Here is a 22,674-nt window from a genome sequence, read left to right as displayed (position 1 = left end):
TCAAATAAGGCTGTAAATAAGTTAATAAATAACTAGTATGTTTTCCACTTAGTTGTTGGTTTACTTTAGCATTTCAAATAAAAAACGACTTTTTTTTTAAACAGTATTTTATATAAAAATTGTACAATAAAAAAGAGTTTGTCAAAAAATCATATATTCAATATAGATCTAGGATTGTTCTTATAGAAATAGATAACAAAACTTTAAAAAATGAACTATTTAACATTGGAATGAACATTTACTAAAATTAAAGAGTATCTATATATTTTTTCCAAAAAAAAAAAAACTATAACAAAAAAACGTATGCATAATGTAGTAAATCAGTAAAATAAATCGAGAAAATAATACAGAAAAATAGAACTAAATCCATTGGTAGAAGTTCAAAAAAACTCAGTATACTTTATGAGGTTGATATAAAAAAAATAATTAAGATAAATAAGGATAAGGCTCAAATTCTTAGATTGATAAAATGGTCTGCAAGGCCTCAAAAAGTAGTGAAGAAACACTTTTAGGTGGATAAATGATTGGAAAGGCAAAAAAGACAATTATGTAATTAAAATTAGCCGTTTTATCAATAATTAAAACTTTAAACGATTTACAATCACACGCATTTATCTGTGCTGCTTTATGAATTATTCAGACTTTAAATTACTTAAAGTAGCAAAAACTCTTCGAAAGCATCTAGTGGGACAAAAATGCAATTTGTATTGTTCTCGGAATTTTTAAGGCTAATTTAAAAGAGGGCGGAATAAAAATGATTGCTCGGGTTCTTCCTACTTTTTCTTCCACTCGTTTCAGCGGTAATCCCCCTTCCTGATGATGTTGTTAATAATGTTGGAAATTTGGTGGAAAGCGGGTCTCCGGTCCGCGTCCTTCACCCAGCACGTCATCATTATTTCCTTGTAGAAGGTCGCGGGACACATCTCAGGTTTCACCATCCGGTTGCCTGTGAAATATTTAATAAATTAACAAAAACTGTAAAAACATTAGAAAATACATTATCGTAGTTGCGTGAAAAATTTAGCACAAAGAAAATTGACTATCAAATAAAAATTTAATTTTTAAATTACAAACAATGTTCTTTTTTATAGAAGTTTTTATTAGAAAATAATAATGCAGTGTTGCCAGCATGGTTGTAACCACTATTTTTTTAACAAATTTTAAATTCAAACACTAAATTCGATGTCCAAAAACATACGACGTTAGTTTTTACTTCAACAGTTAAACCTAAGAAAATTTTATAATAAGTACTTAAAGTTTCTAAGGTTTATTTATATACAAACATATACTTTTTCGAAAAAAACACTTTTGTTGAATTATAAAAAAAAAATTGCTTCACAAATGACATTTTACTTCCAACTTGGTCAACTCAATTTTAATTTTAGAATTATCAATTTAAAATAAAAACATTTTAATCATTAAAAATTTCACCTTTATCAACGAAGCCCCTCGCCTGCTGATTGGTCATTCTCGGGTACGGTTGATCCCCGAAACTGAAAACCTCCCACGTCAGAACCCCGTAGCTCCACACGTCGCTCGCGTGCGTGAACTTTCCTGTGTGACGTCATAATGCTTGATTTGGAAGTAAACAAAACTTATATTGTCTGCGCTGACCGTAAGAACTTTTAATAACGCGGTTTCAGTAAAATATTTTTGTACTGAAAAATTGTAACTATATTTTGGTAACTATTATTAGAAAGGAGGAAATTTTATTGAAAAATAAAGAATAAAAAAATAGAAAAAATTAAGTAGGAACTTTAAAATAAACAAAACCAATGCACTTTGGCAAAATCACGTTTAAAAATTTCAATAACCTTCAGTTTTAATAACTGTTGAACTAAATAAGAAGGAATTATAAACAAAATAGAGAATTGACGAGGAAGTTTCAAGTTGAAATTTAATATAAACAAATCGCGCTATCATCACGCCACACTGTGACGTACATTTTCAATGTGACGTCACAACTTAGAGGAAGCTTAATCGTGCGGAAGGATCACGTGACTAGAAGTTTGTGAGGTCATATTAGAAATTCGAAACAGGAAACTATTTTTTCTCCTTTTTCGTACAAAGCATGTGTGTAATTTGTAATGAATGAAACTTAAAACAATAATAATTGATGAAATATTCAGAACAAAGGATAAAGAATAATTGAAAAAAAGTAATGAAAACTATAACTTTTCAAATATACTTTTTGTACAAACTTTTTACTTGAATATTTTTGTGTTTTTCAAAAAGTAAAACAAAAACTTTGATTATTTAAAATTATCTACATTATAAGCAGTATGTTTTTTAAAACAGATTTTTCTTTGTCCTAAATGAACAGTTTGTTCAACTTTTAAACGTTTAAAAGTTTCACATATAAAAATATCAAGTATGTAAAGTTAAAAAAAAAATAATACTCTTTAATAATTCTACACACTTTAATGTGGAGTAATCAATAATCGTAAATATGTTTTGAAAACACGATAAAAAAACCTACAGGCTATCAGTTATCAAAAAAGTAAATTTTACACATTCTAATCAAAAAACTCGTAAAATTTTATACATGCTATAAAATTATATTACACCAAAGGTGTGAGTAAGCAATATACAAATTTCCAATAATTTCATGTTGTTCAACTTTCACCCCGTATGAAACACAAAAGAAGTGGGAAGAAACAAGTGTGTAGTAACTGGGCAAACATGTACCTAACAAAAGAATGGCGAGCAAAACAACAACATCCAGTTTTATTCACAGAAACTCAATAATATTTACTTAGTTGCTTGAGTGCCCGGTACAAAGACGCTATGCAACCTTCCGTATGTTATTAAATTTGTGCATAAAAGCTTATTAAAGCTCGTAATATATTTGAAGAGGTTTAAGTTATGATGAGAAAATATAAAGTGTTTCGGTTGTAATCTATTTAAACGCTATGTAAACTTCCATATGTTATCGATTTTTTAAATAAAAGCTCGTAATACTCTATAAAAATTTCATAAGATGCCACAAAAATATCAAGTGCTTTAGTTTTAATTTGTCTAAGTAACAACTGTTTAATTGATGAGTTTTTTTCTGAATTCCATTTTTGGCAAAAAACATTACAGAAAATCAATAAAGTATTTTACTAAAAGTATTTTGAGTTGAAATAAAAACATTAAACTATTTTAATCCTTTTATTAATTCAATAAAATTATTTATAAAAGTAAATCGGTTTAACAAAGGCCAAAAGACAAATACAACTAACAAACAAATTTGAACAAAATTATAGCAAATTAACGTCTTGGACTAAAGAAAACAACTTCATTAAACTTAATTAAAATATCTCTTAAATTTAATTAATTATTGTACATTTCAAAAACAAATAAAGCTAAGTATATTCATTTATACTAAACTATACTTTGAAACAAACAAGAGTGATATCACAATGCATTTTAATAGATTTCCATTACAAATATTGCTCTTTTTACCAAAAGACACACTTATCTAAATTCATAAAACTTGAAAAAAGAAGCACCTTTAATACTTATTTAGAATTGCAGTTGAGCAGAAATAATTTGAAAAAACTAAGAAATTTTATATTATATTTAAAAAGTTGAATAGTAAATTAATTAATTCTATAAACTAAGTTTAATAAAGTACAGAAATCTGACAACCAACTGAAGTTCAAGTTAAAGTAAATAATAATAAAATAAAAACACTGAAAACTTAAACGAAGAAAAAAAAAGTAAATTAGTAAAATAGTTATTCAAACATAAAATAATAAAAACAGAAAAGAAGTAAAAGAAACAAATAAAAATTAATAACTATAATATTCAAGTTAAATAAATTAACTAATCAAACATTTCAAATCTGACAACCAACCGAAATTCATGGCTTAAAAATAATAAATTTAATAGTTATTCAAATATAAAATAAGTAACGTAATCAAAAGTATACCAACCGAAATTCATGGCCTCGGGCGCGGTCCACTTCATGGGCACGGACCGCAACCTGCCGTCCACCTTGTAAACCCCGTCCTCTTCTTCCCGCGACATCCCGAAATCCGTTATCTTGACGACGATGCCGTTGCTATGCGACACGAGGCAGTTGCGCGCCGCCACGTCGCTGTGAAGTTTGTAAACAATTAATTAATTGTTACGTCACTGTGAGATTGTGAAGTTTGTTAACAAAATATTTATTGCATGCCTGACAATTAAAATTTGTTTGTTACAGCTCAGAGTAAAAATCAGTTTTGGAACTTGCACGTCACTAGTTGGTAGAAAATCATTTTGTGTGTTAAAAAAATATTGTTGTAGTTTAGACCAATACACTGCCTTTAAAGTTTACTTTTATTTTTTAAATTTAAAAAACTAAAAATTTTGTATATCCAAGTATAAAATACACTGTTGCTTATACATAAAAAAGTTATTTTCTATTTCCACAAATAACGTAATACAACAATATAACACAATTAGTAAATAGTAAGTAGTAAATTATTTTGTATGTTTATAATTAAAACTTGTCTGTTTTTAAAGTTTAGAGTAAAATTTAGTTTACTTTCACTAGAAAGTTGTGCATTTGTTCATACAACTAGTAAAGAAGTGAAGTTTCAGATTTTGTATGTCTATTAGTTAGTATAAAGGTTTTGTTTATGTTTGAAAACGTTAATTTGTTTATTGTTATGGTTTAAAAGAAAAATAGTCTTCTTTTATTTGCTAGAAATGGTGTTGTTTATTTTAAATAAAGTTTCTATGTATCTAGATATTTTATATATCAAAGTGAGCTTAAGGTTTGTATATTTGTTAATTTACAATTTGTAAGTAATATTGTCGTGTGAATGTCGAATGGGTATGATCAAACCTTTTGTTAAGTTGAGCTTGTCTCACGGCATACAAAAGTCCAGGCTTAGGCTCTGTAGACTTTCGCCGATGATTTAGTTGATCGTATTCGTAAATAATAATTGATAGATAAAATAGTTTTGTTTATTTAAACAATTAAATATGTTTATTTTTATAGTTCAGAGTAAAATGAGTTTTAGAGCTTGAACATTATTAATTATCATAAAATTTACTTGTGTATTTTAAAATTTTATTGTAAATTATAGTAAAATTCAAATAAAATTCCACCTTTTTAGTAAAAAGATTAAGTTCCACCTTTTATTAAGCCGATTAATATTTGTAGAGAATGTTATTGAAATAAAAGCAATATAATCACAAAAAAAAAACTACTAAAACAAACTTATTTTTTATTAAATTTAAGAAACCAAATTAATTTCTAAATCAATTCAATTTAGATACAAATTTCAAATAGTTCCAATTGATTAATTGAGGGTGTTTCTCTATGTGAAGTTTACTAAATGCTTTTATACACGTTTAAAGTTGATTGATCTTTTAAATTGCAATACTAGCATTTGAAACTGTATGTTAATATACATATTATAATCTGAATAGAACAACAGTAGTACTTCTGAATTATGGGCTGGGTAACATACGACCCACCAAGCATTGATCTTTAGCCACATACTTTTAAAATTGGAAACATCTTGTGCAAATTAAAACTTTTAACAAAAAGTCTTGCAAAAGTTGCTATAAATTCGGTTTAGCCATTTGTGCTTATCAGATGGTTTTTTCATTGCAATTTTGCTTCGAAAAAATATTGCACTTAAAAAAATAATGTGTACGCGAAAGATTTTTGTAGTGAATCTTACCCACCGACAAAAAAGTTGCCCACTTCTATTATGAAGCTAGTTATTAAAAGAAAAGCGGTAAAATAAAACTATTTAGCCTAAAACTAAGTCATGTGCCAAAAAAGAGGATTTAAACTTCCACCGAAAATACTTTCCAAAGTTTTAAGAGGCCACCGGAATTAGTTGAGGAATTTAAAAAGTAGCAGGTTACATTCTAACTTGTAAGGTTAAATTGTTCTTCTATACCTATTTGAGTTTATTCAACTTACTTTAATTCACTTTAAAATTTACTTTTCAAGTAAAGTACATTTGTTTAACTAATAAACCTTTTTTTTCTAAGATTGTAAATAAATTTTAGGTAGCTAAAAAAAAACGGAATTTCAACTTTGGTGTAAATAGATTAAAAAAAATAGTTATATAACACTTTGTATCGATACAATATATCGAACCTTTTCTTCTTAAACCATATTTAACGTTCAGACAGCTAAGAAAATGGACTTTGAACATTGGCGTTAAATAGAATTAATTAAAAAAGAAATAAAACATTTTTTATATGACCGCAGGGTATGTAGCAACATCTGATCATTTCGTATCGAATGTGCTGCCGGCATATTTAATAAGCATTTGAAAGTACAACTGAATATGTTGCCAACTGTTTAGTATTGCTGTTGCGGTTTTAATGCTGACGTGTTAATCTAATAAGTAAAACTGTAAGCAAAAAAATGCGTGTCTGCGAAAAATAAAACTTGGAATGATAGCATATAAATTAGTTTATATGCATGAACATAATATTCTTAAGAAATGTACAGCTGTAAAACTTAATTGTTTATTTTTTAAACAAAAGTAAAAAACACACAACATAATTTCACAAATTTTGTTTCACTAGATACACTTTGTTTTAATAATTTATTAAATTAATTGTCAGTTTAGTTTATATAATTAAGACATTATTACATAATTATAGTTAATGTTTTACCCACTTAAACACAATTAAGTGATCTAACCGCCAACTTAATAAGCAGTTAAAGATAATTTCTAAACAAAATACATATTTGAATACCAATATCAATTTAAATAAATATATTCTAAATCGTTTCGAATACAAATATACAATAAAAATGTTATCAATTTCTGTAGAACATAATGTGTACTTCAAAAAAATTAAAATATCTTAATTAAAATTATACCTTCTTCAATTGGTCGAGTTTACAGCATACTGTTCAAAATTTAGACTTAAACTTTTTATAAAATTCTACATACTTTCAATTGGGTTAAGCCATAAAATTACAACGTAAATTCTTAGTGAGGAAAACACACTGTAGCTAAATGGAAAATTCCAATGTTAACATGAAAGCATGAAAAAACGATGTTAGAAAACTTATTTATAGGAACAAACTTTTAGTTTCTTAATAAAAAAATACGTAAGCAAATAACCAAGTTGCCTTTAATAAAATATGTAGAAATTGTATAAATTCTAACTAAATTATTGTTTTATAAAATGAACAACTTGTGATATTTTTATAGATTTTTATGTTTAGCATGTTTAAATGTTTTTGTTGAAAAACAACAGTTGATATCTATCAAATATTTTTTTAGGTAAGCACCAAAAAAGTTTTTTATCAAAACTAGTAAACAAAAAAGTATAGAAATAAATGTAAAAATTATTTTTCTATGCAAAATCAAAAGAGATAAAAAAAAAAGAGGTTTTTGTTTGATAAAATTCCTATAAAGTGTTCGAAAGTTGTTGGAATTTGTTAAATAACTTTATGTGCTATTTAAGACTTGGTTATGTAAAAAACCAAAAAATTGCTTTTCAAAACTAAAGTTTCCATAAAACTAAAATACTCTTTTATCGGCTGATTTATTAAAAACTTACGTATTTTTTTCTAAATTTAAACTTGAAAGACAATTTAAATTTAACATTGAAATAACCATTTTTAGATTAAAATTAAATCGACTTTAGTTGCTTAAATTTTCTCTAAAAAACTGTACAAATTGAACAAGATTTTTAATTAAACGCAGCAACACCTTAACTTATTTTTACAAGATGAATCTGACATACAATTAATACAGTTAGGATAAAATAGTTAGAATTAAATACCAAAATGCAAAACTACTAGAAAGAAACAATTTCAAACTGAAAAGTTGCAATCAATGAAGCAACAAATATTTTAACTAAGGGTTTCCAAAGTGGTGATTTCAGCTATAAGGGAACAAAAACAAGGATATAATAACTAGTTAATTGATTAGTAAAGGGGGAATTACTTTTTTTTAATTTCTGTCAATTAGGCGAATATGAAAACGATTTTGGTAAACCCATGCTTTAAACTTTTTATAATTTTTTTTCAAAATAATACTAACTTCAGACAGTGAGGCACTAGTGTGCTACGACTAGGAAAGCCTGTGCCAATGGGCGCAACTATTTTAAGAAATGAAGAAAAAACACAATTTTTTTTTATAATATTGGAAAAAGTGCTTCTACGGCAGAAGGTTTTAACATAATAAACAAACTATTTTCAAATCAAACCGGTGAATGCATTTGTTGAGTTCGAGGTAGGCGAGCCCGTCGCAAGCGTCCTTGCACATCCTGGTAAGGTCTTCGGTTTGCAGGTTGCCCCTACCTTCGGCCAGGAACTTCCTCAGATCGCCTCCTGAAATCAGGTTGAGGTTAAACGAGTTAAAAGTATGAAAGGTTCAGATATACAGATGATTTTTCCATCTGAGGATGTCGCCCGCTGAAATCAGGTGCGAGGTTAAAAGTTTGGGTGTTTGAATAATGTTCAAAGTAGAAATTGTGAGGTGGGGTATAAGTTGAATTGGTTGCAAATTTGAAAAGTTTAGTTGATTAGGTGGTTTGCTTGTCAAAATATTCAAAGTTGCAACTCTTTTGAAAATTTAGTTAGGGAGCTGAAAGTAGTTGGAAGCCTACAAGTAAATTAGAAATTATTCAAAAAGTAGTAATAATGGAAATGGAACTTGTTAAATAGGATGTTATGAGTTACTTGGAATTCTTTTGATAAAAAATAATGAATTATTCGGAATTTATTTGATAGAATGTTTCAAGCTATTTGGAATTTATTTGCTAGGATATTATGAGCTATTTGGGTTTCATCAGATCAATTTAAGTTATTTGGAGTTTATCTAAAAGGATTTTCAGTTATTTAAAATGCGCACATCAATCACGAGAAACCACATTAGAAGTAATTCGATGAAATTTTAGGAATTCGCTTCACATGAACTGAATGTAATTTTATTAATTTTTTTGATAGAGATATTGTTTTGTTCAGGTGAACTTTAACCTAATTAAGATATATAATAAGTAAAAAAATTAAGGAAACAAAAAGTTTAAATAAAATTGTTGAAAAACGTGTTTATAAAAACATCTAAGACACTTATAAACATTTTGATAAAAAACTACTTTTAGGTAATTTTAAACAGTTTCTTTAACTGAAAACGTTACAAAGGTTAATATTACAACATTATATGTGAGTAACTTTTTAAAAATAATTAAAAATGGAAATAAAATTTTAGCACTCATGTGTTTAGATCACAACTATCCTTTTTAAAACTAAGCTAATTAAACTATAAGGAAAAGAATGAAATAACAAAAATTGTAATAATGTGACATTGAAAAATTTCAATAGAAGTTTACTTAGCCATAAAACTTTGGTTTTTTAGCAAATGAAGTTTATAATTTTTTTTTTCAAATGAAAACTAACCTTCAACAAGCTTCATCACAATATTATATGATATGATGGCAATTTTTAATATAAATCGAAAGGAAATATAAACTTAGTATTAATGTAGTACAAATTAAAACATTTAATAATTTTTATTACACTGATAAATCAATTTGATAGAAAACCAAATTATAAAAATTGCTAATGTTTGACATTAAATAATCTAAAATTAATTATTTATTTTAAGTTTAGTTAAATTTAACATTCTATTTCCTTATATTTATATATATGTATGTCTACAAAAACTACTTAAAAAAAAACAACCTTCGACAAGTTCCATCACAATGTATATTGGTTCTCTGTCGGTAGCCACACCAATCAACTTAACAATGTTTCTGTGGTCGTATTTTTCCAGTATTCTGCAAACATACATACACGTGTAAAATTAACAAGAAAAATTGAAGCTTTGTTTTGTGATGAAAAATTGATTGACTTGGTTTTTATAAAACATAGTGTGTAAAGTTTGGATGCTAATAAAACAATTCGACAAGCAAAGACAAAAAATCCAAAAAATATTGTTTTTAAAGGAATTTTTATAAAGTTAAGAAAGTACACGAAAACAACAGGTTTTAAGTACAAGACACTTTACTTTAAAACATTACTTTTATATTTGGAATATCTTGTCTTTTTATATTTACTCTGAGAAAAAATAGTGCATACAACTGTTTCAGCCTTTCTTATAACACCTTGTGTCTACAAGGCTTTTATCAAGTATCAAATAAAAAGACAAATTTATAACTAATCAGTTTCAATTTTTTTTTAATTAACTTATTAAGCTTCAAACTCATACTAAACTACAACTTATAAATAAATATAGTAATACCAAAACATAGCAACGAAAACTAGAGTATTTAGTTTTTCAGGTGCAGAAAAGTTAAATTCGCTCGTATGTTTTCTATGAATAATTTACAAGCGAATATACGTTAACGTTTACAAGAAAAAACAAGTTAAATTTTAATAGAACTAACAAGCACATTGACATTTTTAATAAACCGCAAGTCGCAGTCATAATCAATTGTTCCAGCAATTTTCGAAATTCCGTCATCTTAAAAATAGGTGGAGAAACAATTTGAGGTGTGTACGGCAAAACAGGCAATTTAAATTCCCCGTAAAATTAATAAGCTGTAATCTCGTTTGAGAATTCCAGTTTTACGGTGACTTAATCGCAACTGAATTCTCCAGGAATGTTTAGTATTGTTGTAATTTACAGATTTAGAATTATATTGAGAAAACTTAAAATCGCTTTGCGTTTGAGTGTTTGATTTAAAATATCTTGATTTTTGACTCATCTTTATTGGTCATAGTTTATAAAAAAACATTTAAATATTTTAAAAGGTGATAAAAGAATAAACATACTTTGTCGTAAAAATTATCAAAAACTAAGCAGGAAAGTTTTGTAAAAAACTAAGTGGTAAGCCATTCGCGCAACAGTTTACTTTATTTCAGCCGCATGATACAGTGCAAGGGTGCTTAAGTTGCAGCAAAACATGTTGAAAATATTGACAGGCGAAATTATGTCTGTGTTCACCCAAGCGCGTCGGAACTACACCTTCATTTCCGTCTAACATTTTACCACTTATTGTCTGCACTAAACTTGATTGTTTGCTCATCAGTGCCATCACGCGGTTAAAACTTTCAAGTGCATGCTTGTTTGGAAAACAAAAACGTAGTAGTATTTGAAAAAATTGCTACATTTTAAATGTATTTTTGATGAACAGACAGTAATTATGTTTTATGAAGTAAAAGAATATTAGCTGCACAAATAAACGAATAATTGAGCAGGTTCGTTTATAAATCTAAAGTCAAAAAGAAACTGTCAATACAATTTAAGTTTTCTGAATCTTTTACAGCCAATAGGTTAAAATATAAATTGTGATTATCCTTTCGCTTTTCAGTACATTTTATCCAAGATAAAAAAAAATGTAAAATTTTATTGCAGACTTTGTTTGTAAGAAAAACTTTAGCATGAATATTCACAAATTTTGAAACCAGATGGTTTATTTTCTTTCATAAGAGTATTAAAAAGTACTTAAGCTTTTCGATAATTAAATGACTTCCAAACTGAGAATCGGCATGGTATATCAAAGTCTAATTTTGAACAACTTAGAAAACTTTAAATTGAAAAACGTAAGTTTTAATAAATGTAATTTCATAGCATTATTTAAAGCTCACTTGTTGCAAGTATCAAGCTTCATACAAAAATAAGTTGTTTTGTATAGATTGAAATATGGTGACAAGTTTCTAAAGACCAGTATAGAGTTGTCTTTCTCAATATAACATTATTACTTCGTTTAATAGAACACAATTCGTATGGCTGAGAAAATGTTGTTCACTAATTGAAAACTTAATCTATAAACAGTTGTTTATCTATCGTATAATTTTTACAACGGGCGATCAGAAAGTTACTAAATTAGAATTATGAGCTTCTGAATGCTGGGAAACCAGGATAAAACACAAAAACCACACGGCAGTTGCACCTTTAAGGTTTTACAGAACAAGGGATTTGTTTAACATTGGTTAGATTTAGTATTCGAGTAAAAGTGTTGAATGTTTCCTAATAAGCAGCATCATTGTTATACACCTGCACTGGAGTATATTATTAGTTTCAAAGCCTTAATTACATGATTGAAATACCGTGTTGGTTATAGGGGGGAAGTTAAAATAATTTTTTGGTAATAATTTTAATATAAAACATATTTTATTAAGCTTCAAATAAGGGACAATGTTAGGTTTTGGAAAAAAGTATTGAACCCCCTTTGGCCTTTTAACCTTACCCTTTATGTAAAGCTCTTATTTAGAAAAAAATATTATTAAAATTTATCATGTTACCACTAACTTGGCTTCAGATAGGAACTTGGCCCTGGTCGATTGGTCGACGGATTCTTTACAGGTCTTCACTGCCACCATGTGGTCGCGTGACCTTATGTAGCCCTTGTACACGTTGCCGAAGTTTCCGCTTCCTATCTTCTCTGAAAGTTCGATGTCGTCGTGCAGTAATCTGAACTTGTCTGCCTGATAACAAATAGTTGAAATAAAATATAAACGTCATACAGAACATTTTATTTTCTCTATCATTTCTATGCCAATGGACCAAAAATCTTGAAAAGTAAGTTGGCAGAAGGCTTTAAAACGGGTTTCTGTGAATGATATTAGTTCAAATTAAAATGTCAAAATTAAATTAGTAATAAATGATACCTAAAAATAAATAACTAAAAAAAGCCTTAATTTCAAAAAGTATGAAATAATTTAAAAGTTAACTATTAAAATAGTTGTAATTAAGACGAACAAAACCGAATGGTAAATTAAATTTTGGAATTTTTTTATTTTACTAAACTATAATTGTGACAAACAATTAAAAAAACTTAAAGCACTATAATACTATGTAAATATTTTATGCAGCATACAATATTCACTTACACTACTACTTGTATAAAAATTTAAAAGTCTATAAAACATTAACCTTTTCTAGGCTTAATAAGTTTCAACTACTAAAACCTAAAAAAAAATACTAAACTACCAAAACTTTTTGTTAATGTACAATAAGTTGATTCTTTAACAATTTAATTTAGCTAACAAAAAGTTAAGATTACTACTAAATATAAATAGCAACGCGTTGTAACAGTAACATAATTTGTACATGATAAATTATCAATATTTTGTTGATGTGCATTACTAGTATTTTCTATTAGCACTTTTTAGTAATGTAGTCAGTAGTATGTTTATTACAAAATATTTCTAGAAGGCTACAATACTTCACACCGTTACAACATACTTATGAATTATTTATTTACAGTTGTTTACCCACTACTAATAACTTTCCACAAAATTTTAGTTGCAGAATGACATTTGTTGACAGTTATAACCGCTTGAAAAATTTAGTGTTAATTGTTATTAAAAACTGCAGTCAAACTAGCTTGAGCCTTGTTAGTTTGACGAAACAATCAAAATAAATTCAAACTTATCAAATTTTAACCACTTGAAATTTTTTTTTTCTTGTTTATTTTAATGTGAAACTTAGACACTTTTCATAGTGTTATTTGCATCAACTACTTATTTTTTTACCAATACAAAATGTATAAATTTTAATTTAACACAAGTTTAACATATAAATTACTGTAAAAATAGAACAAATTTATTGATTCACGAATTTATTTGTAAAACAAATTTTTACTTATTTAAATTTATTAACGAGATTCTGAGTTATGTATCAAAACTCTTATACTTATAATATAAAACTTAGCTTAGCTTATGCATATATTTGTAGGTATACAAATATGTTCAGAATAAACTTTTTGAAGGGTTAGTGAAATTAACTTTTAGGTATATTTTTTATTAAAAACTTTGTCAGTGTAACTGTTTAGATAATCTAAATAAGCTGTTGACAAATTTTAAAGTTACAAATAAGTCCCTTCAAAAGCATTTGAAGTTCTAAGATATTATTTGAAAGGCAAGAAGACAAATACAAATAATACAGTTGTATGAATTAAGAGCCGCTATAACGAAGTTTTATAAACAGATCGTTTCCTAAAAATTGTTTAAATGTTTTCTTTTGCTACAAACAAAAATGTAATAATTGAACTATAAACTGTACACGTATTTAGCTAAGTTTCTATAAAGGTATGCCTTCAAATAGTTTTCAACTTGCTAAAACTATTTTCAAAATTTTAAGTTTTTTGCTTTTAAGCTTGTCATTTTTAACAAAGTAAACATGTTGTTGTTGTTGTTGGTAGAAATTAAAAACCAAAATAAAGTTTTTCATACCAGTATAAACTCAAAGAAGCATTTTTACAAAATGCATTTTACACTAACAATTCTGATATAGTACTTCAGACCCACTTACAAAATATACCGCGAAAATGTTTCAAGTGGGCAAAATTTAAACTTTTTACGAATGACAACTTACAATAGCTACTTGAACTTTATTCCTTGTAGTAAGGTTTGCCTTTTTATGACGCAACAGCTAAGCTTCAACATAACTGCTCTAGTGAGTATTTTTATGATCAGTAAGTATAATTTATATTACAAAAATATACATTAGTTTATAAAACCGCAATAAACATAAAAAGTTATGAAAAAATAAACACAAAACTTTATGCTTGATACCTTTTAAGGTTAGAACTTTTATTTGATGGATTTTAACAAAAACACATTTGAAACAGCAAACCTGGTTGATTTTGCAGATGGGGTTTGTGAGATGCCCGCCCGCCTTGCTAGTGATGGGAGCCTTCTCCGTGTAGTAGTAATGTATCACCTCCACCACTGATTCGAACATGTAACCGTCGAAACTGTACCGGCCCTGTATGCAAGCTGATATAAAACTTAAATTTGATGTTTAAAAAAAGATAATCAAGAGAAAAAACATGTTGGATAAGTGATTCATTTATTAAGTTCAAGTTTATTTTTACATTTTCTGGTTGAGAGTTGAATAGCGTTAATATTGACGCTAAAATATGATAAAATTCTTGGAATATAACGTTACTTGTTTTAAATTAAAAACAGACTAAATACTAAAAAGGCTTAAAAACATTTTTTTTTATTCCATTCTTTAAAATTTTTTATTTAAAATAAATAAATTAAACAATTAAAACATAAAAAACGAGCTGAATTATAATGGTAAATTTACCTATATAAGCTGTAGGTAAAACTTTAAATGAAAAAAAAAAAAACAGTTAACTTATACAGTGTTACCACAGATCAAAGCTGAGAAAAATTTCCTGACTTTTTAATAAAATTTTCCCGACTTTTCTAATTCAAATTCTATATTTAAACTTATTCTAAAATACACTTAAAACTATTTAAGCTTTCAATCTTTTATTTTCTCTTATCATTTAGTATATAATTTGTGACAAATAAATATACTCTTTTTTATTTTAAAAACTTCAGTAATTCTACAAAAAATTACAATTAAGTAAACATAACCATCTCTAATAACTTATTTCAAAAATATAAATCTTCAACTTTGAAAAATTATAAAGAGGTAAAGTACGCACAAAAACTTGTTACATAAAATACTTAACTTAGATCTTAGCTATAAAGAACTGAATTATTTACTTGAACAAAAAACACTTTTATTCTAAAATTCTGCAAATAAACTTATGTGTATATATCACAATTTCACTATGGAAGTGTCCTTGCTACAGATCACCAATACTAAAAAGCATGCAAAAACTGCTCGCGCATTTAGGGTATATGTTCAATATATTAATAAAAAAAAACTTTGCAGTTTTATAAAGGATATTTTACAATTTCTTACTAGGTGAAGGCATTGGAAAAAAAAAAGAAAAGTAAATTTCTAGGAGAACTTTGCAATTTTAGTCTGACTTTAGATGATTTTCAATTATAATTCTAGCATTTGAAAGCTTTGGAAAATAAGGAATTTTGTAAATTTAAAATCTGACGTTTTTTCAAATTTTGTCAAATTACTGACTTTTTTTCAAAAACCCAATTTTTTCCTGACTTTTGTTTTTTTTCAAGTTTTTCCTGACCTTGTGGCAACCGTGCTTATAGTTAAAAAACATGCTTTTAATAAAATAACAAACTCAAAGAATCATTAGGATTGATTTTGATAATATAAGTACTTAATACAATTTTAAACGATTTAAAATGATGAAAAACAAACTTTTAGTCAATCGTTTTGTTTATTCCATACTTTGTATAAACAAACTAAAGTATAAAGGAAATTTACAATGAAATCTGAATAAAAATTTAAAACCCACAGCATTGTTGGGGTCGATCTTGATGTGGGTGACCCCTTGGTGGCGATGGGACAGCACGACGTTCCTGCCGGCGTTTTTGCTCTCCCTGACCAGAAAGTCCCCGTCATCGACGAGCAGCTTGGACGCCTCGTCCCTGGCAAGCTGACCGTGGAACCAGGGTTGCTCCTCCAGAGACTTGTTCAGGTCGAACGACTGTCGGAATTTTTATTTTGCTGTTTATATTTTATTTTAGTTATTACAAGGAATCAAGGTTGCTCCTTCAACGACTTGTCCAGATCGAACGAGTGTGAGGATTTTGTTGGGTAAAAAAAACAAAATGTGAAAACAAAAGAATGTTATTCAATAATGAAACATTGTGAGTTGAAAATGAACTGCAAAAAAAGCTTAAACTAAATAAACTAAAATCTGATTAGATTAATTTCATTATATACAGACAGAATGCTTTATGAAAAAAATTACTTTTTTGAACAAAAGTACACACATTTGTTACAACTTTGATTCGTAAAACTTTTAAAAAACAGCATGTTTACGTAGCCTTATATTAGTCTCTACTCGACTGATAAAAACTATTGAATCTTTAATTTTGCAACTCCTTTCAAAATAGAATTATAAAAACTTACAAACTGGTTAAATTAAAAACAGTTTTTTACTTAAGTAAAACTAAAATGTTGTTATCGTCCATAAATAAGACTAAAATTGCTCTAGTTTTCCTTTATAATTGCAACCTGTTTAATATTTTAAACTAGTTTAATTTAATATTTTTCCGTTAAGTGTCGCTATTGAGCTCATAAGAAAAAAAGATAGTTTTTTACCATATATATATTTTTTAACTAATACTAATCCAATAAATCAAATAAATTAAAGGATAAAATAAAAAATGCATGTTATTCAAAGTAAATAAAAAATTGGCTATTAGAATATCTGTGAATAAATTACTTTGAAATAAGTTATTTTTTTTGTTAAGCCAAAATTTAGAATCAAACTGATGATAACTTGTAAAAACTTTCTATTTATTTTTTGAAAACATAGACTAAACTTATTGTTATAACAATGGTAATTCTAAAAGATAATAAATAGTTGTTGAATAATTTTATTCATGTACATATTCATATGACCAAATTGTCAGATATTTTATTTTATAACCAAATCTAATAAATTTTAATATTCACTTGTACAGTACAGGAACAAACATAACTAGCAAAATTCTTTTGAATGTGTTCATAAAGTTGCTATAGTGCATAACATGCTAACGATAGTTAACTGTTGAAAAAATACTAATTTTGTATACGAATTTACTACTTTTTTGTAGTAAAACAAACCATACATACAAAACTGTTTAAAAAATTAAAATTTTGAGTTATAACCGCACGATGTAGCTAGTGAATAAAAAAACATTTTTAATTTACCTTTATACTGTCAACAGAGTTCTTTTTGGTGGGACTCGTCTTTTGGTCGTCTCTGTTGGTGAACTTTCTGAACAACTTTCCACCAATTTTTCCCACCATCTTAAATTTTATTTAGTGTTTTAAACTATTATTTGTATAAAGTAAAAATGTTAATAACAATAACTAACTAGTTAAATATTTACTAATTGATGAAATGCTTTCGCAAAGAGTTTTTGATTATTTACAAAAGTTATTTTATCATAGATCTTGTTTAGTTGTTTTAGTTTGTCTCAACAATAATACGAAAACCTTTTTTTAACAATCTTCAAGTTTAAAAACTTGCTATTAAAATTATCGAATAAAAATCTTGAAGATAAGTGAAATAAAAAAACTTTATTCACTTTATACAATTGTAACAAGTTTGAGTCTTAAAGTATTAGTATTCATACAATCGACACTTTTATCTAGTATTTACAGAAAAAAGTTTTATGATTAGTACTCCTTTAAACACTAAACAATTATCCAGATAAAAACAACTTCAATAGCTTTCTTTAAAAATTTAATGAAATATATTTATTCAACTCGTTTTAAATTGTGACAAATTTTGAAAAAAGTAAATCAAACGAACAGTTTGAGTGACGGAGTTGCGGTGGTAATCGCCAACGTCGCCCGCCACGTGACCAGTTTCAACATCGGGTAATTCCAAACCCGCGGGGGGCTTGCCGTCGCCCAGCAGCTGCAACTTGTTGTTCAGGTACGAGCTGATCTCGTGGTACGTCTTCCTGATCCTGTACGTGTCCGTCTTCTCGATGGTGAGGTTGGCGCGCTCCAGGTACTTCTCCATCATGCTGTGACGTCATAATTGATATAATTTTTGTCTTTTACTTTGTTAACTAACTTTTGCTGAAAATTATATACGGTATTTTTTCGTAACACAACAAGTTGTAGATGTGGTTTTCATTCAAAAGTAAAAGTAAATGCTGTGTATGATTGATATTTTTTTTTATTAATTACTTTTGCTAGGCTTTTTAAACTTCAAAGAAGCAGATATATTTTTTGCTTTTTTATTGGACAACAAGTTGTAGATATGCAAGTTTTATTTTCGATATAAAATGCTGACCAAAAGCAACAGGGGGACGGGTTAAATATGCACGAAGACGTTTTTACACGAAGGGTCGTTTTTGCACGAGAGCAAAAAAAAAAATTAGCGACCAAGGGAAGGATTAGGGGTAACAGTGATAGTTAAAAAAAATAATTTGAAGAAAAATAAAGAACGGATCAAGGGTATGGATAAGGGGTTATAGATATAGTTAAAAAAAGAAGAAATTAAAAAAGCTACCGACCAAGGGTAAGGGAGTTATAGTATAAAAAAAGGTTTTAACTCGTGCAAAAGTGTCTTCGTGCACAAGTGATCGTTAGTGCATTTTTGACACCTACCCAGTAGCAGGATATAACTGATAAAATTGTTTAAGGTTTTGGCTTCAATTTTGTAAAATATTTTTATTTTTACAGAGGAATTTCGGCCGTAACTTGATATTGGCAAATATTTGCCTAAAAAATTCTTCTAGGTTTGATAATTTAAATTTAATTAATTGAGTTTAAATATTCAGTACATAACTAATATATTAAATTTTATTTAAACGATAATTAGCTAATAACAAACACAAGTTTTAAAGTTATAAGAATTAGATTTTTTAATTGTTAACAATATTTTTATTTTAAACTGGATCCGGTATTGATATATAGCTAGGTCTCCAAAGTTTTTCAAAAAAAACTATGCACATCAAACCTTGGACCAAACTCATAAGCGATATATATTGAATAAAAAGTCAGATATTTTAAATTAGATAATTACGAAGTCATATTATTGCAACACAAAATTTTGTAATTATTATTAGGATTTAAGCATTTTAAACAAAAAGAATATAATTTTTACTTAGGTTAAAAAAAAATCAATTAATAAAAAAAAAGGATTCAAAAAAGCACTACCTTTAGAAGAACAACATAATAGATTATTCTACTAAATAGTGCACCAGCATAATCAAGTTATTTCTTTTAAAGAGCTTGGGTTTTATTTAATAAATTTAAATGATTGGTTTTAGATATCAGGAAAAAAAAATCTTTCAATCCCAGAATAATATTTTCATCCGAATCTATCCTTTAAGGAAAAACCCAATAAAAGAGCGAGACAAAAGCTGTGTTGCATTCAAATTTTAATGGTTCTGTGAAATTAGTTACAACAGCATATTTTCAAATATGAGTAAATGTGTCGAGTTTAGATTGTGTTTGAATATTTAAAACTATATAACTAAGACAATGACTATTTCGGTAAAAATAAGTAAATGATGTTCAAGAGCAGCCCATTTTGTTAAAAATTCCTTTACTATGATGAATATGAATAATTTTAATTTAGAAATGTAAATTCATGTTCAAATGTTTACTGTTTAATTAAACTAACAGTAATCTTAATTACTTTAATAAAAAATTAAGATTTGCTAAATGAAATAATTTAATTATACTTTTGCATTGTTTAGCCAAGGCATTTTTAAATAAAAATTTTAAATTTTTCAGAGTTGCCAAACATTTTTGGAAAATTTTCTTCAGGTTTTCAAAATATTTCCGGGTTTTTAAAATTACACGTTTTAGTACCTATTTTCTAGTACCTAGTAATCTAAAATTAATTTTAAGGCATAAACCTGTGTTAACAATAGTATAACGACATTGAATAGATATCTTAAAGCTTCTTGAAATTAGTTTTATAACAACATTAATTTTTGATTATGACAAAAATATTATCCATACTATAGATTTTTTGTTTCAAATCAACTTTTACTACTTAACATGTATAAGTTGTTTAAAATTACAGGTTTTTGAGTGATTTTTGTTCAAATTTCCAGGTTTTTCCAGGATTCCAGGTTTTTTGGTAACCCTGATTTTTGTTGCTTCGTTTTAAAACAAACTTTTGGGATTACTTTATTAATTTTCTATTATATAAGATTAAAACTTATTACCTTTTTTTAGTTATATTTTTCTGTGCTTTATTTTATGATATAAAACTTAATAATTTTAACTATGAACACTGGGTTGTTAAAGACATACTTATTTCGAATAATGTACTCTTATAATGGCTTAATTGTTTCTACTGGTATAAAATGAATTAAAAACTTTTAACAACTACCTAAAAATTAAGTTAAAACAAGTTAAAATAGAAACATTCTCGTATTTGTTTTGTAACTAGAGAGTTTTTAGTGAATAGTTAACTAGGTTCTGCGCATACTGTTTGCAAAAAGGAGATCTTGGGAACGGAAGAATAGAAAGGTATTTTGATAAAAACAATACAAACATATAACTCACCCGAGAGCTTCGTGTGTGAAGTGCTTCCTATGACATCACAACAGACACCACATGCAAAAATAATTAAACGTTAAAAAATAATTATAAAACCCAATTATTTTAACAAAATAATTAAGCTTAAAGCAAACAGAAATTGCCCGGTTGACAACAAAATTAATTATAATTACAATTGAAGTTTGTTAACACCGATTTGAGTAAACAGTTTGTTTGTTTGAGTGGTGAGATGTTTTATTACATAGGAACCAAATCTATATTTGCTATGTTCAAAGTTTTATGATTTTCATCAACATTAAATGCCGAGCATGCAAAACAAATAATCAACTTTTTTAATATTGCTGTAAAAATAACAACTTGTTTTAAACACTCTTGGAGTATTATTTTTAGTGTTTTTAGTCTTGTTTGGAGGTAAATTTAACTCAGTTGCTAAACAAATACTTATCTGAGAAACTGCTTACTTAGAAACTTAATAGACAAATATATTGCTAAATACGATTTGCGCTAAAGTAACACTGCTCAATAAAATAAGGCGAACTATGGTTTTGATTTTCGAATGCTTTGCAGTTTACTATAAATTTATCATTTTAGTCCAAAAAGCTCAACAACAGAAGTAGTACTTTTACTGGGAAAAATAAATTTAATTTTAAAGGTGCATTATCAGAAAATCACAATAAAACCGACTGGTTGATTAACAAATTATTTTTAAAGTAGACAGAATTAAAAAGGTGAATAGTTAATTTTAGTAATTTAAAAACATTGCAGTAAGTTGTATAAAATCAAAATATATAACTTGCTTTAAAAGATGCTTTAAAAGAAATTGCTCAGTTGAAGTAAAAAAGTTAGAACAAACTAAAAAAATCTTTTAGATTATCAAAGGATTTGAATATCCTAAGGTAACTTAGTTATTGATCTCTTAAGTAACTTTAAATGTGGAATGGAAGTAAAAATTTTACTTAAAACATAATTAAGAAAAGAAAGTTCTATAAAACATAGAAGTAAAAAAAATTAAAATTATAGAAGAAATCAGTGGCATGCTTTAGTAATTAAAATATGTAAAAAACAAATTTTTGAGAAGATTTGAAAGCCAACTGTGTTGAAAATACTTTAGCATGCAATTTAGTTAGAATATTAAGAATTTTTGATATAAATAAGATACTAAAGCTTTTAGAAATTTTAACACTATTTTTTTCATTACATTAGAATTCTGATTAAAAGCTTAAAGTAGATTGTAAAAGCATTTTTATTTTGTAAAAAAGTTATTACATGCTGTACTTCAAAAGTAGTTTAGTAAACTTAGTGTGATACCATTGTGAGCTCAAAAGTCTTTGTAGACATAAGTATATAATGTGATAAGTTAAACAAAAAGCATATGTAAAATAGTTTCCGATTTATAAAAAATAATTTTTGTGATTTTTTTAAACTTGGGTGTATTGCATTATAATTAGTGATGTACCGGACTCACTATCCGGGTCCGGCCGGATATTGCCATTTTTGTCTGATATCCGGATCCGGCCGGATTCTAATTTGAAAAAAAAGTCCGGATCCGGTTCCGGCCGGATTCTAATTTGAAAAAAAAAGTCCGGATCCGGTTCCGGCCGGATTCTAGTTTAAAAAAAAAGTCCGGATCCGGGTCCGGCCGGGTCTCTGTTAGGATCTAGTTAGTAAAAAAGAGCATACTGAAAAGTATTTTTTCAAAAACAAACCCTGTGTAAATTAAAAAGAGTCATTTTCGTCAGTTAAAATTAAACACCTTTACATTTGTTCACATTTAAACAATGAAATAAACATTTCAGAAATGCAACTCTTTACATCTGTTGTAAAATTGAAAACTTTAAAA

At 27.2% G+C, this 22,674-nt stretch overlaps 1 protein-coding gene across 2 annotated transcripts in view; it reads right to left on the bottom strand.

The window, feature by feature from the left end:
• Positions 1-311: 311 nt before the first annotated feature.
• Positions 312-22,674, bottom strand: part of LOC145840230 (tyrosine-protein kinase Fer-like) — a 35,315-nt gene continuing 12,952 nt past the window's right edge. Inside the window, exons 10-20 of one of the 2 annotated variants that reach the window (XM_082947411.1) lie at positions 20,841-20,867; positions 18,115-18,334; positions 17,508-17,606; positions 16,102-16,293; positions 14,550-14,681; positions 12,222-12,397; positions 9,650-9,744; positions 8,173-8,296; positions 3,921-4,084; positions 1,432-1,554; positions 312-946 (exon numbers count right to left, since the gene is read on the bottom strand). In XM_082947411.1, coding sequence (XP_082803537.1) covers positions 795-946; positions 1,432-1,554; positions 3,921-4,084; positions 8,173-8,296; positions 9,650-9,744; positions 12,222-12,397; positions 14,550-14,681; positions 16,102-16,293; positions 17,508-17,606; positions 18,115-18,334; positions 20,841-20,867 — 1,504 coding nt within the window. In that variant the 3' untranslated portion in view covers positions 312-794. The remainder of the gene's footprint in view (positions 947-1,431; positions 1,555-3,920; positions 4,085-8,172; positions 8,297-9,649; positions 9,745-12,221; positions 12,398-14,549; positions 14,682-16,101; positions 16,294-17,507; positions 17,607-18,114; positions 18,335-20,840; positions 20,868-22,674) is intronic. The other variant, XM_082947412.1, reaches the window with a different exon arrangement.

Source organism: Thalia democratica, chromosome 7, assembly GCF_965202585.1.
Source record: "Thalia democratica chromosome 7, ktThaDemo2.hap1.1, whole genome shotgun sequence".
Classification (NCBI taxonomy): Eukaryota; Metazoa; Chordata; class Thaliacea; order Salpida; family Salpidae; genus Thalia; species Thalia democratica.
The sequence above is the reverse complement of the archived record's forward strand: the minus strand, read 5'-3'. Positions and strand labels throughout refer to the sequence as shown.